Here is a 12,866-nt window from a genome sequence, read left to right as displayed (position 1 = left end):
GTTTAACTGAGCGTCGTCGTTTGTACACTTCCGCCCGATTTTCAATCCACCTTATGCTCTTAATTGCGTTATTTGTCCCCACCCTCACCCCTGACAATATAAGAGAAGTTACTGTTGACATATGACCATGTTAATTTGCAGTTTGAACCTCGACGTCACTGATAATACTAAGCCAGTTTCCTCTCACGAAACCGAAATCATCAATAAATTCTAGAAGTTGCCCCCCGCATCTATTAATTACTTCATCCATACATTTTCTAACATCTTCGAACACATGAGAAACATTTTGTACCAGTGAAGCTAGGTTCTGAAAATTTCCGATTCTTCCATTGAGATCTCCTAGTATTAAAATATTTTGTAATTCATTGTCATTAATCAAAAGCTGTAATTCTGTAAATTCACTTAACCAATTATTGCAATGAAGATAGGTGGGAATAATGTAATATGGTTATTTCCATGGTTTAGTTCTATAACAGTTTTCATTCCTATTGATATGATTTTAACAAAATTATTTAAAAATACTTACAAATTATGGGTTCTTCATCTTCTTGAAGAAAAGTTTCAATTAAAATAATAATATCAAAGTTTAAAATTAATTTGAAAAAATCTGGAGATACAAACATTATAAGATAAAATTTTTAAATTTAAATTTAAATGATAGACTAGACGGCAACTCTACCCTAACTTTTATGTTGACGTGACTGTCGATTCTGCTTACCATCGCGATCTCCTTGAGAAACAACTGGCACTGACATCGTATAGTTCTGACAGCTATTAGTGTTGTTTGTGTCAAAGAATTGCAATGTTCTTGATGTGTTCTTAACAAATGTCAATTCATCAGTATTGTTTACAACTAACCCTCGTGAAAAATTATAAGAAAACGAAAGCTTTTTGATATTTAATTAAACTCCTCTTATAACGATCTTTTCAGTGGGTGCCAGTTGAAGTAATTTCATTTTAATTTGGTAAAGTGCATTTCTTTTTTGGCGTGCAATGATGGACTGTTCGCGATGTACAACAATTCCACAGTTCTTTAGTTGTGGTGTTTTTTTTTTTTAATTCATTTTTATTAGTTCATTCTTAAACCTATCTTAAAGCTAAACAAAAATTCATAAAACTAGCCTATTTATCCATAGCTTACAACTAACTTAATGGTCCCATACGGACACTCTAAGCTAAACTATAACACTAATTACTAATGCCTTTCGGCCCTAAGATCTATTTTACCTCAATTTAAATTTCATTTATTTTTGTATTTATTAGACAATTATGAAAAAAACTAATATCAAGATCCTTTTTTATTTTTACTTAAAAACTACTTAAAATAAGGTCGTCAATATAAAACTTAAATCTAACTTAAACTTCCTATTCTACCTATAAAGTACTGAAAACTAGAACAACCACAGCAGCAAATCTAACGTGTTTTGTTTTTATATTGTATTTTTTAATGTTTTTTTTTAATTTTTTTTTTATATCCCATGTTTTTTTTTTTATTTTTATTTTTTTTTTGTTTTTTAATTTTTTTTTGTATTTTTTTTTGTGCCACCATATCTATTCTACTTAAAACTAAATCCTAAACCTATAAAACAAGTATGTAAGCCGGCCAAGGCTTAAAACCCCATCCCGACTACCCAACATCAAGTGCCTATTGAAGCCACCAAAACTGTTTCTTCTGCTTCACCCTATAAGTTCGGTACCGTTCGGACACAGCCCTACTGAACCGAAGAAGCTCTGCTCCGCCTTGTGCCATGACGTTCCGATTGTATGGGAGTCACCTAACCACGGTCTGACGTGGTAGATTAACGGAACTGCCAATCTATCCTGTATCAGACCGCATTTGTCTAAAAAGAGGAATGCCTCTGTTGGAATGAAGCCGCTCAAGCGTGCACTTTCAAAATACTCGTCGTTCGGATAGAACGCCCCGAAAATTAAATTGTTGGTCGAAGACATAGCTTCTGCAATGTGACCTCGAACGAGTTTTATCACGAAATTGTCAATTCTGTTGATTCGAACCCCGTTATATGGACCTCGTTGGAATAGTAATGCACATAAGAAGATTCGGCTGTTCGATATAAGCCGGTACAGCGTCGTAAACACTGCCGCTCGAACACTCGAAACTGCTCCATCTGGAAAGGGGCAACGTTGAACCACACAGGACAACCATAAACGAACATCGGCCGTATGAGGGCCATGTACCCAATTACCTTCACTCTGGGGTCAAGCCGACTGCTAAAAAACAGCCGTTTCTTCAGAGCGAAAGCTCCTCTGGCCCTGGTTAGAGCAGCATTTATAAGTCTGTCGAAATATAAATACTGATCTAACCAGATACCGAGGTACTTCACTACACTTTTGCTCGCTAATGGCTGCCCGTGAAGAACAACGATGACCATCTTGCGCCAATTCTTGCACGTATCCCTCGTATCCCTAGCCAGCGGAGTCCGGAACAGAATTGTCTCCGACTTCTGGACATTTATTTTCAGTTTCCAGCCGTCGCAATATCGCTGAATCTTGTCGAAATCACGCTGCAAGAAAATTCTAATAACCTCAACCTTTCGGGCCGTTCTGTACGCAATAAGATCGTCGGCGTACGCAATTTCCATTGTAAGACTACCTATCAGATCGCTGGTGTAAATGCTGAAGAGAATCGTCGAATTCACTGCTCCCTGTTGAAGACCATTTTTAATTGAGAATGTTGTGGTAGAAGTTACATTACCACTTTTGACAACAAACTTTTTACCGTTAAGCATATCATAAAGTATATGCAACAATGGCTTGCTTATGCCAAGCCTGCTCAGTTTTAGGTAGAGACCCTCTAACTATACGGTGTCAAAGTCAAATCAACCAGAACAACAACTGTGCATTGTTGTTTTGATTTATTCCATTGGATATCAGAAACGAGTTTAGACGCAGCAAGAATTGTGTCATGACCCGCCTTGAACCCGAACTGTTTATCCGAAATTATTTTGCTGTCCGCAGCCCACTAAGTCAGAGTCCTATTAATGATTTTTTCGAAAACTTTGCTGATGCTCGGAAGAAGACTTATCGACCGAAGATTTGACGGGTTGGAGCTGTCCTTTCCCTTTTTCGGGAGAGGATGAACCACAGCGGTCTTCCAATGCACTGTATAATATGCATTATTCAGTGCATTATTGAAGAGTGTGGTGTAAATGTCAATTGCTTCCATCGGTAAATGTCTTAGTACAACGTTGGATATACCATCGACACCTGCTGACTTTTTATTTTTTATTGAATTGAACATGAGCTGAAGCTCAACCTTCGTCACTAACAAGGGACTTGGTCCCGTCGTCATTGAACCGCATGAAACCGCTGTTCTCAGATCGCCAATGTGTGATATCATCTCGAAGGTAAAAGTGATTAAGTAGGGCTATGTTTTCCATGTCGTGGTTGGGGCGAATGCTAACATTCACCTTGTACACTTGCTGGAAAGCAGCTCCCACCGCTTCCACTCTTTCCTTCGGATCTTCAATTATATAAAAGTCGTCAAAGATGGCTTCTTCTGGATCTCTTTGCGCTGTCCTGAGTACGCCTCTGTTTTCTTCGGTTCTTTGGAGTTTCAGACTCGGAAGGTCATTGTCGTTCTTTTTCCTGAATATCTTGTTGATTTTAGGGAACATACTAGGGTCACTCGAATTAACCGACCGGATCTTGCGGTTCCAGTACTTGTTAATTGATAGCCTGTAGCTCTCCTTAATCAACAGATTGATTTTTTTTAATGACGACTTCAGTGTCCTAAGACCCAAGTCGTGTGGGTCTGTAAGTCGTCTGTACAAGTTTTTGAGTCTTTTCAGTAAGCCACTCTTATGCCTACGTAGTGCGTCAATAGTCACCTTTCTGTAAGCGTCCATTTGGTCCCGTTCTTTGTACTTTGGAATTGTCCTTTCCATTGTTCGTTTTATTGTTTCGTCCATCTGTTGTAAATGTTGGTCAATTTCTGTATTTGCCAGGTTTCTGTTGTTTGGTGGGGCTATGTCACTCGAACGAAGTTCTCTAGGGCGTTGGTGAAACGAGGCCAACGCATCTTACTGTTATTGTAAGAATGCGTTGCAACGTATTCCTCCAACTCCACGCGTTCGTTCGGAATCTGCACTAAAGCAGCACAGTCCATCGCACTAACCATTTTTCTTTTAAATAAAAGGTAAACATTTTGGTTAACCCTAAATATCTCGCGGACCAATAACGCTAGAGACTTGAATTAAATTTTATATAATATATTGTAACTTGATATCAACCAATTATATTTTTGGAAAAATTCCAATTAACGGTTTATTTTATAAATCAAAAAAACAGAAAAAAAAAAACAAATTTGTCACGCGAAAATTTTACGAATACAAATTGATTTTATCTCCAGAACAATTTTGTGCTACGAAAAATAACGTTTTTGACATCTGATAAAATTTTGAGAAAAATTGCATTGACAGTTTTTATACAAAAAATAAAAAAACAATAAAAAAAACTTGGTAAAAATTTACTTTCGACTCAAATATTTTCAAAAATTAAAAATATTGTCTCCAAACTTTGTTTTATTTCACAGAATATATTTTTTTTGATATTTATTAGTTTTTTTTATACAAATTCAAGTTTTTTTTTATAAAAAAAATAAAATCTACAAAAAATAGTACGCAAATTTGGTATAAATTGATGTTCCGTTCTTGGTATCTCTCAAATAATTTTCATTCATCCAATTTGAAAAAATTTCAGAAATGCTACACAAATTGGTAACAATGTGTTTTCCACTAAAAATCTATTTAGGAAAACTAGATTTTCAAACGAAACTATTTCTTGATATGAAAATATTGTTGGTAATTTTAAAATAGTTAAGAATAATTCAACTAACTACTTTTTTAACCCAACCAAACCCTACAAACTTTTAAGCAAGACAAACCGACGGACGTAATATGAAGTTATCAGTGTGGGTCTTTTTTAAAAATTATTTGGGCGTTACAACATTCGTTTTTGGTTGCTTGGCATTTAGTAATTTATTCGTTATGGTTTTGGGCTGAAAATTGAAACAAAGGAAACAACACATAACGCATACGAGGTTCCCACAAAAACAGAAATGCGTGTCTCCAAAATGTTTCCAAGTTTTTGAGTTTCTTTTTGGACTACCGTCCTTTCTGCGTTCACAACATAATAAAAATAAATTTATGAAAAACTTATCGAAAAATGTGCAACTATCCTACAAAAATTCTTGAAATAAGTATCATCAAGTTTGTGTGCAACGTTGTCAAAATCGTTTTGGGCTAAATAGTGCTAGGATTTTTTTTTATTATTTTATTATTTCTTTCCAATCACATGACTTAATTTGTCCTGGGATTAAAACCAAACATTGCCAACTTCTTTGGGGTAAAATCTTAATCATTTATTTTTCAACCAATACATTTGGGAATTACCAAAAGTTCCTATGCTTCATAGAGAGTGTTGACATGAGTGTTTGTGTTTATATTTGTGTGCAGTTTTTGAAGTTTCAAAAAACATACATATATAATACAACGATTTGTATTTTCATGTTCATTGTAAAATATTTTTAGTAAGCTTGTGAACCTTATACATATCCTTGGAGATAAGAAGTGTCCCGCCCGGTCGGTCGGTGGTCCTCTGATGCCATGTGGGGTTGGTTGGTCTAGATACACAAAAAATATTATTTTTCCTGGCCCTCTTGTTTGTACATAAGTGTATAACCCCATATGGGGATTTCCTGCAATTTGGATGTGTTTACTTGGCAGCATCCTTGCGGCACAAAGTCGTCTTCCTATTTTCTATTTTGTTTTCAGAAAATAGATGAGTCATAGGGCAAAAAGCAGCAGGATAGTTTGCTAACAAAAGTTTTGCTCTATACCCAATACAAGCTGGGTAATGTCCTGGGTGTGTGTCTATGTACGTAAGTGAACTGCAAGAGTGGTGGATTTTGAAGATGTTCAACCCGGATCAAGTTTAAATTGAAATTTATTGTTAAATCTTAAAATTCGCCTTAATGATTAGAAATGACAAGATGTTGAGTGACAACAAAAAAGATTTACGCAAACATAAAAATAGAACAAGAAAGTTAGTCCTTTTGAGAAACTAGGGGGCTTATCTAAACATTATATCCTGTAAGTAGATAATTTGCTAAGCAATAACTTTTTAGGCAAGTAATATATATTGCTTTTTGAAATAGGGTTTGAATTTTTGATTTGTTTTTAATTTTCTTAGCTTTTTGTTAAGTTAAAATACGTATTGATAATTGAAAAGCTAATAAAGACATGTCGATTAAAAAAACTCATTATATGTATAGTACCATTTGGCTGATTTTTGATTCAGTAAACTCTCCCATCTGAATTAAAAGTTTTGGAGTCTCGCAACCTTTAAACTTATCCGTTGTAAAATCCTGCTGCGGTTATAGATTTGAGTTTACCCCGAGTATCGAAATCAGAGATCTTCATTTTTATAGGTTGATATCTTTGAAACCTCTCAATACCCGTGTTTTGTTGGCATTCTATAAAAAGTATAGCAGAAAATATCCAAGAAAACCCATCGACAGTAGGCAGATTTTTGTATTTAAAAATTGGTACACTTGAAAGAAGACTTGTCAGAATAATAATATAAAAAAAACGCAAATAGAAGAAAGTTTTGTGAAATTCAAAAGTTAAAATTAACTTCAACAAAAAAACTATTTAAAACTAATAAAATTGACAATTTTCAAAAAGAAAAAGAAAGACAACATCTAAAACATAAGATTCCATAAAAATACAGCCTTGACATAAAATAAAAACTTCAAGAAGGGGGTTTGTTCGTAGACTACTAGATTAAAATGTGGTTTTGAAGCGAACTTGAAACTCGCTTCAATTCTTTTTACACCTGAAATGAGTTGAAAGGTCACCTTCCACTAGTGCGCGCCACCTGATCCGCGTTCTTCCTCTACTTCACTGTCCTGGGGGTGTCGATTCGAATACTCTCCGGGCCGGAGCATTGGTTTCCATGCTCTCTACATGACCCAGCCATCTTAGTCTTTGGACTTTTACACTTCTAGCTCGTCGTTCCATCTTCTCCGTCATTCCCCTTCGATGCATACGGGACCGTAGATCACACGAAGAACTTTGATCTCTGCGCTGGTGTTGTTTTCTGTGTTTACAGCGGAGCCTAGGTAGACGAAGTCCTTGACTACCTCAAAGTTACGTCTGTTGATGGTGACGTTTTGACCAAGGCGTCGGTGTTGTATGTCCTTTCTTGACGACAGCATGTACTTTGTTTTGACCTCATTAACTGTTAAACCCATTTTTGCCGCCTCTGCCTCAATACTCACAAAAGCCTCTTTGGCATCACGCTGAGTTCTTCCGATTATATCAATGTCATCAGCATTTGCCAGTAATTGGACAGACTTTTGAAAGATAGTGCCTCTAGTGTTGACTTGTGAGCTCTGCACTATTCTTTCAAGCACGATGTTAAAAAAATCACATGACAGCGCATCACCTTGTCTAAAACCTTTTTTGACATCGAAAGGTTCTGTTAAGTTGTTTCCAACCTTTATGGAGCAGCGTGAATTCTCCATGGTCATCCTGCACAAACGGATGAGTTTGGATTGTTGGCTTTCGTCGTCTATGTTGAATGGATCATCCTGCCTGACAGCGGAATTCAGTTCGTCGTCTCGCCGTTATACAGTCTGCAGAAGTGGTCCTTCCATATCCTCAGCATTGACTGCGGTTCCACTATGATGTTTCCAATTTCGTCTTTGCAGCCTTCGGATCTAGGTTTTATACTTGTGAATTTCGTTTCACCTGTTCATAAAACTTTCGAACCTCATTAATGCTTTTTAACCTCTCAACATCTTTCACCGCACGCTTCTCATGCCCACTCTTTTTCCTTCTGAGAAGTCGGCGTTCCTATCGTCCTTCTGCTCATAGAGCTCATGAGCTGCTCTCGTTCTTTTACTTTTATGCAGCGCCGCTTTGCGTACCTGTTGTTTGGCTGCATTTGTCTGCCGACAATCCTTATCAAACCAGGTGTTCCTTGTTGGTGGTTGTTTGAAACCCAGCACATCAGAGGCGGCTTCTCTGATTGCATTGCATCTTGGCAATGTTGCCACTGGTTTTCGATACATTGTGTTGGGGGCAGAGAACTTCGAGAGGGGTTACTTGTAACTCGGTCGAAAAACCATTTCGCGATCTCTGGCGATGGTAGCCGTTCGACGTTGTACCTTCGCCCAGCACCTCCCAGCACTTCTGTCTTCGTCTTAACATGCCTACTGTAAAAGTAATTTGGTGGAAATAGCGTTACACACCTTAGTACGCACCATCGTATATTACCTCCATCATAAAGAGTTCACTATGGTTGCTTTTCTTGACATTGAAGGTGCCTTTAACAACGTGGACACATCTGCAGTTCACTTTTGGAGTTAATTCATTAAATGCTGACTAGCAGAATAATTAACTCAAAACTGGGCAACTCTTCTGTCAGGCGATTCATTAGTAGAGAGACAACGCAAGGTGGTGTTCTATCTCCTTTCCTCTGGAACCTAGGGGTAAATGAAATCCTAACTAGTTTGAATGCGGATGGTTTCAGAATGATTGCCTATACGGACGACGAAGTTGCTATAGCACTTTCAGGAAAGCATCTTAACAACTTGAAAAAAAAACTCTTACAAAATGCCTTAGACAGACTAATACTTTGGGCTGATCGGTGTGGACTGGGTGTTAATCCACACAAAACCAATCTGGTCTTATTTTCGAGGAGATACAAAATTCCATATGTCAATCGTCCCTATATTAAAGGAACTCAATTAAAATTTTCAGACGGAACTAAATACTTGGGTCTTGTCTTAGATACAAAACTAAATTGGAAACGCCAGGAAAGATTCCAAAAGAGCTACTGTAGGTCTCTTTTCTTGCATAAAAGCTATTGGTAATAAATGGGGCTTACAACCCAGAATCACGCATTGGCTATACGCATCGGTAATCAGACCGATTTTAATATACGTTATTGCAGAATGGTGGACTGCTTTAGAGAAAGCTATAAACCGAGATAAATTAAATAAAGTCCAACGTTCAGCAGACCCCATCTGCGGCACTGGACACCTTACTCTACCTAACATCTCTTGACATATTTAGCAAACAAATAGCGGCAAGCTCTGCTATTAGCCTCAAAGCTTCGTCGCAGTGGACTAACTACAACTACAACAACCTTAACTGCAATTCGACAGAAACTTCCAGATTTCTATACCTCCCAGATCTTTCCAGGTGGAACTTTTGGAAACAAAAGAAGTCTTGTCCTGGCTTAAAGAAAACGTGATATGAACATCTGATATCCGTATTTTCTCAGATAGTCATGCTGCTATAAAATCTCTGGATGGCACAACAGTTTAATATTCACCTTTGCTCGGTACCGCACCATAGAGACATTCCAGGTAACTTTAAGGCAGATAAACTCGCTAAACTAGAACGGTACAGTGCAGCCCATCCTACCACAGTTGGCAAATGCTGGCATACCAGTCGCTTATTGTAAACTGTTGCTAATGAAAGACGCTATGAAGAAGGCAAACACAAGGTGGAACAACATCACCACGTGTCAGGTCACAAAAAACATCTGGCCTAGATTTAAAACGTTCAAGGTGCTTGCTTTCTCTAAGCAGATTTCATATAAGCTCGATAATAGGTGTCATAACCGGACACTGTCTAATAGAAAAGCACGCCACGCGGTTGGGCAAATTCTCAAATGACTTTTGCAGACACTGTATGAGAGGAGGAAACATTTTCATCTTTTCTGTATATGCCCTGCTCTGACTCAAAAACTCAAGAATTATTTAAGAGAATTCTTCTGTAACGATCTAAACGATGTAGACTATATCAGCATAATCAGTTTCTCGCGTTTCGTAAGGTACTCAGACTGGTTCCATTAAGCTTAGGAGGAAGCCTCAAGATTCATGTGTCCGTTTCCATCTTGGACACCCATTTTAACCTAACCTTACCTAATATTTATATACTAAAAGTAAATTTTATGTTCCTTTCAATAATATTATTCGCTATGTTTTTGGCCTACGAAGCCATGACTGTGTTGAGTGTATCCAATTTTGGTACCACCCTGCTAGAAATGTCCTACTCTTTGATTTACTTGTAAGCAATATACTGTTTTGACAAAATTATTTTCCTTACCTCAAGAAGATCTCTATAAACTGTGGAACTCTCTCGTTATTATTAAGTATTAACGAATAAGTAAATGAAATGAAATAAAATCATTATTTTATATTTTCTTATTATTTGCGTACCTTTTTAAAGAGGTTTCGAATAAAAGTTCAAAAAACGTAAAGTAAATTAACCCCAATTGTCAATGGTTTTAAGGTTCTACGAATTAGTTAAATTTTATAAAATTTCAAAGGAAATTTAATGCACGCCAATTTATGCATACACCATTAGACCAAACATAATTTACATAACCGAATTTCCTCTTATATTTAATCAATTTTACAAACTAACCAACATCTATTTGATGACTAGAGGAAGCACTATCTCAGTGTTTTTGTGTGTTTATTGCGTTTTGGAATCGAATTTAAATTGATTCCATCACTAAACAAAATGGCAAACTCGTAAATAAATTTGAATATCCCACCGTTCAAAATGCCATCCTGTATAAAGTTCCACTTTCATCTCGCATATGTTCGACAAATAACCACATTTAGTCCTTGTACTCGCACACAAATTGATACACCCACTAGTATAGGTATAAACAGGATATTCTGTGATGCTGCAAAGTGCAGCAATAATTGAAAAAATATAAAGTTAAAATGCCATGAAAATGATTTTATATCGAGGAAACGTTTAACTTTTTGCGGTATCTCTATGTTTGTATGAATTCTGACAGAGTTGGCTCTGCTCTGGGGTTCTAGGAAATGCATAGAAAGGACTGCGAAAAAAAGGCAAACTTTGTTGCACTTCTTATGATGGGATGTTAGGGTTTTTTTTGTTTTTTTGGAAATGGAAGTATAAATAGGACTGCAATATTATTTTTCAAAGGAACAACCACATCATGGTTGAGTTGTGTTTTGAAATTATCTGTGAACACATTATTTACGAATGTTCATAAATAAATATTTTTTGTTAACTTTCTATTCCTGTTATTTTGAGTTCTTTATTTTAGAAATAGACTTTCAAGGACATATATCTTTTCAATATAGCAGCAGGATGGTCAATACTGAGTGTTGAGGAATGTTGGACGATTATTTTTTGAAAATGAAGCTGGGAAAAGCGTTACAGAACCGACTTAATTTTTAACTAAAATTGCAGATTTGGATTATTTGAACAACCTCTGGTTTCCGAAGAACCCCAATCATGCCACTGCGTCCATCAGTTTTTGATTCATCGAATTCCCTAATCGTGCCGTCTTGATGGTGAAGTTGATTTGCCGCCTCAGAGCCAATATCATCCAGGGAATCTATTCAGAAATACACGACTCATGAGTAAATAAGTCAAAACATAATAGAGTAGGGTTTTTGAGTCTATAATATTAACTTCGCGATAGGATTGCTTGGTCATAATGCTTTTGCACCATTGGTGTTTGCTGAAAATCTTTGGTCGATAGGTGTTTAAATTCTACTTTTAGTGTATGAGCGAAAAAATTGGAGAGAGACGTTAAGATTACAACCTAACAACGAATGCTTTAAAGTCCAAGCAATATGTTCGTCCTTCGTCATTTAAGATTAATTTCCACAAACCAAGTGACCTCCGATATTTTTGAAAACATTTATTACGTTGTGATATCAAATTTATTGTTGAGTCAAGGCATTACAACAGAATTGCCTCTTCGGAACTATTTGATTGCAGTATCTACGATGTTTATCGTCGCGATCGATGTAAATCATCAATAGAACGTTGAGGAGGAATAATTATTGTTGTTTGATCTCATCTTTATCCTAAAGAAGTACTTTTACCAACTACGGACATTGAAGTCTGAAACAGAAAAAGCGCCGACTTGGGACTTTCCCGTGACCACCACTTTATGATAGCTGCCCTAAAATTGCGTACAGCTACAGTTCGAAGATCCAACGAAATAACATGAGCCCCCGAATTCAAAATCGCCAGACTAAAGGATCCCACGACCCGTCAAATATTCAGGGAACACCGGTCTCACGAAATGAGAACAATCAGCAGCACAGTACATGGCGACATCGAACACCTGTGAAAAATGTTTTCATTTCAGGTGCTGACAGAATAGTCGTTCGAAAAGAAGGAAGCAATAACAACAGTTAAGGGGTGATGCACAAGGGCAAGAAAGAAATGAGCTGGAGTCCTCGTACCACATGAAAAAGAAAAGAGAGAGGTTCATCGCAGTATGCGCCGTGAGAAGCGTAACTACATTAAAGCATTTTCGCAAGAAGCAGAAGATGCTGCAAACAGGTGCGACGGCAGGACCGTTTAGAGAATAACCAAAGAGCTGACAGGTGCACACAGCTCATAGCAACACCTGGTGAAAGAAGTAGACGGTACTGTGATAAGTTCGATGGATGAGCAAGTCAAGAGATGGAAAGAACACTTTTCCCCGGTTTTAAACCGATTGTTTGCAAACAAACTAGTCCCCAAATCCGCACCGTACCTCCCAGTAAAGATGAGATCGTTGCTGCAATTAAAGCACTTAAAAACAACAAAGCGGTAGGACTTGATGAAATTCCCGCAGAGCTTTAACAAGCAGCGCCAACGTCATCAAGTGAACTGCTACATCCGCGCCGCGCTGGATCCTCCTGTATTGATCATATCAACACCCTGCCGATCATTAAACAGTCCGTTGAATATCGATCTCTACTACACCTGCTATTCATCGCTTGCGAGAAGGCCTTTGAAAGCGTTAAAAGGGAGTATATCAGGTTAGCTTTACCTGGTAAGTGT

General features: G+C 37.2%; 1 protein-coding gene across 1 annotated transcript in view; it reads left to right on the top strand.

The window, feature by feature from the left end:
- LOC129945121 (putative uncharacterized protein DDB_G0274435) overlaps positions 1–12,233 on the top strand; it is a 49,594-nt gene extending 37,361 nt beyond the window's left edge. Inside the window, exon 3 of the mRNA XM_056054781.1 lies at positions 12,011–12,233. Coding sequence (XP_055910756.1) covers positions 12,011–12,233 — 223 coding nt within the window. The remainder of the gene's footprint in view (positions 1–12,010) is intronic.
- Positions 12,234–12,866: the final 633 nt, after the last annotated feature.

This window comes from Eupeodes corollae, chromosome 2 (assembly GCF_945859685.1).
Source record: "Eupeodes corollae chromosome 2, idEupCoro1.1, whole genome shotgun sequence".
NCBI classification, from domain to species: domain Eukaryota; kingdom Metazoa; phylum Arthropoda; class Insecta; order Diptera; family Syrphidae; genus Eupeodes; species Eupeodes corollae.
Note: the sequence above shows the minus strand (reverse complement) of the source record. Positions and strands in the feature narration are given on the sequence as shown.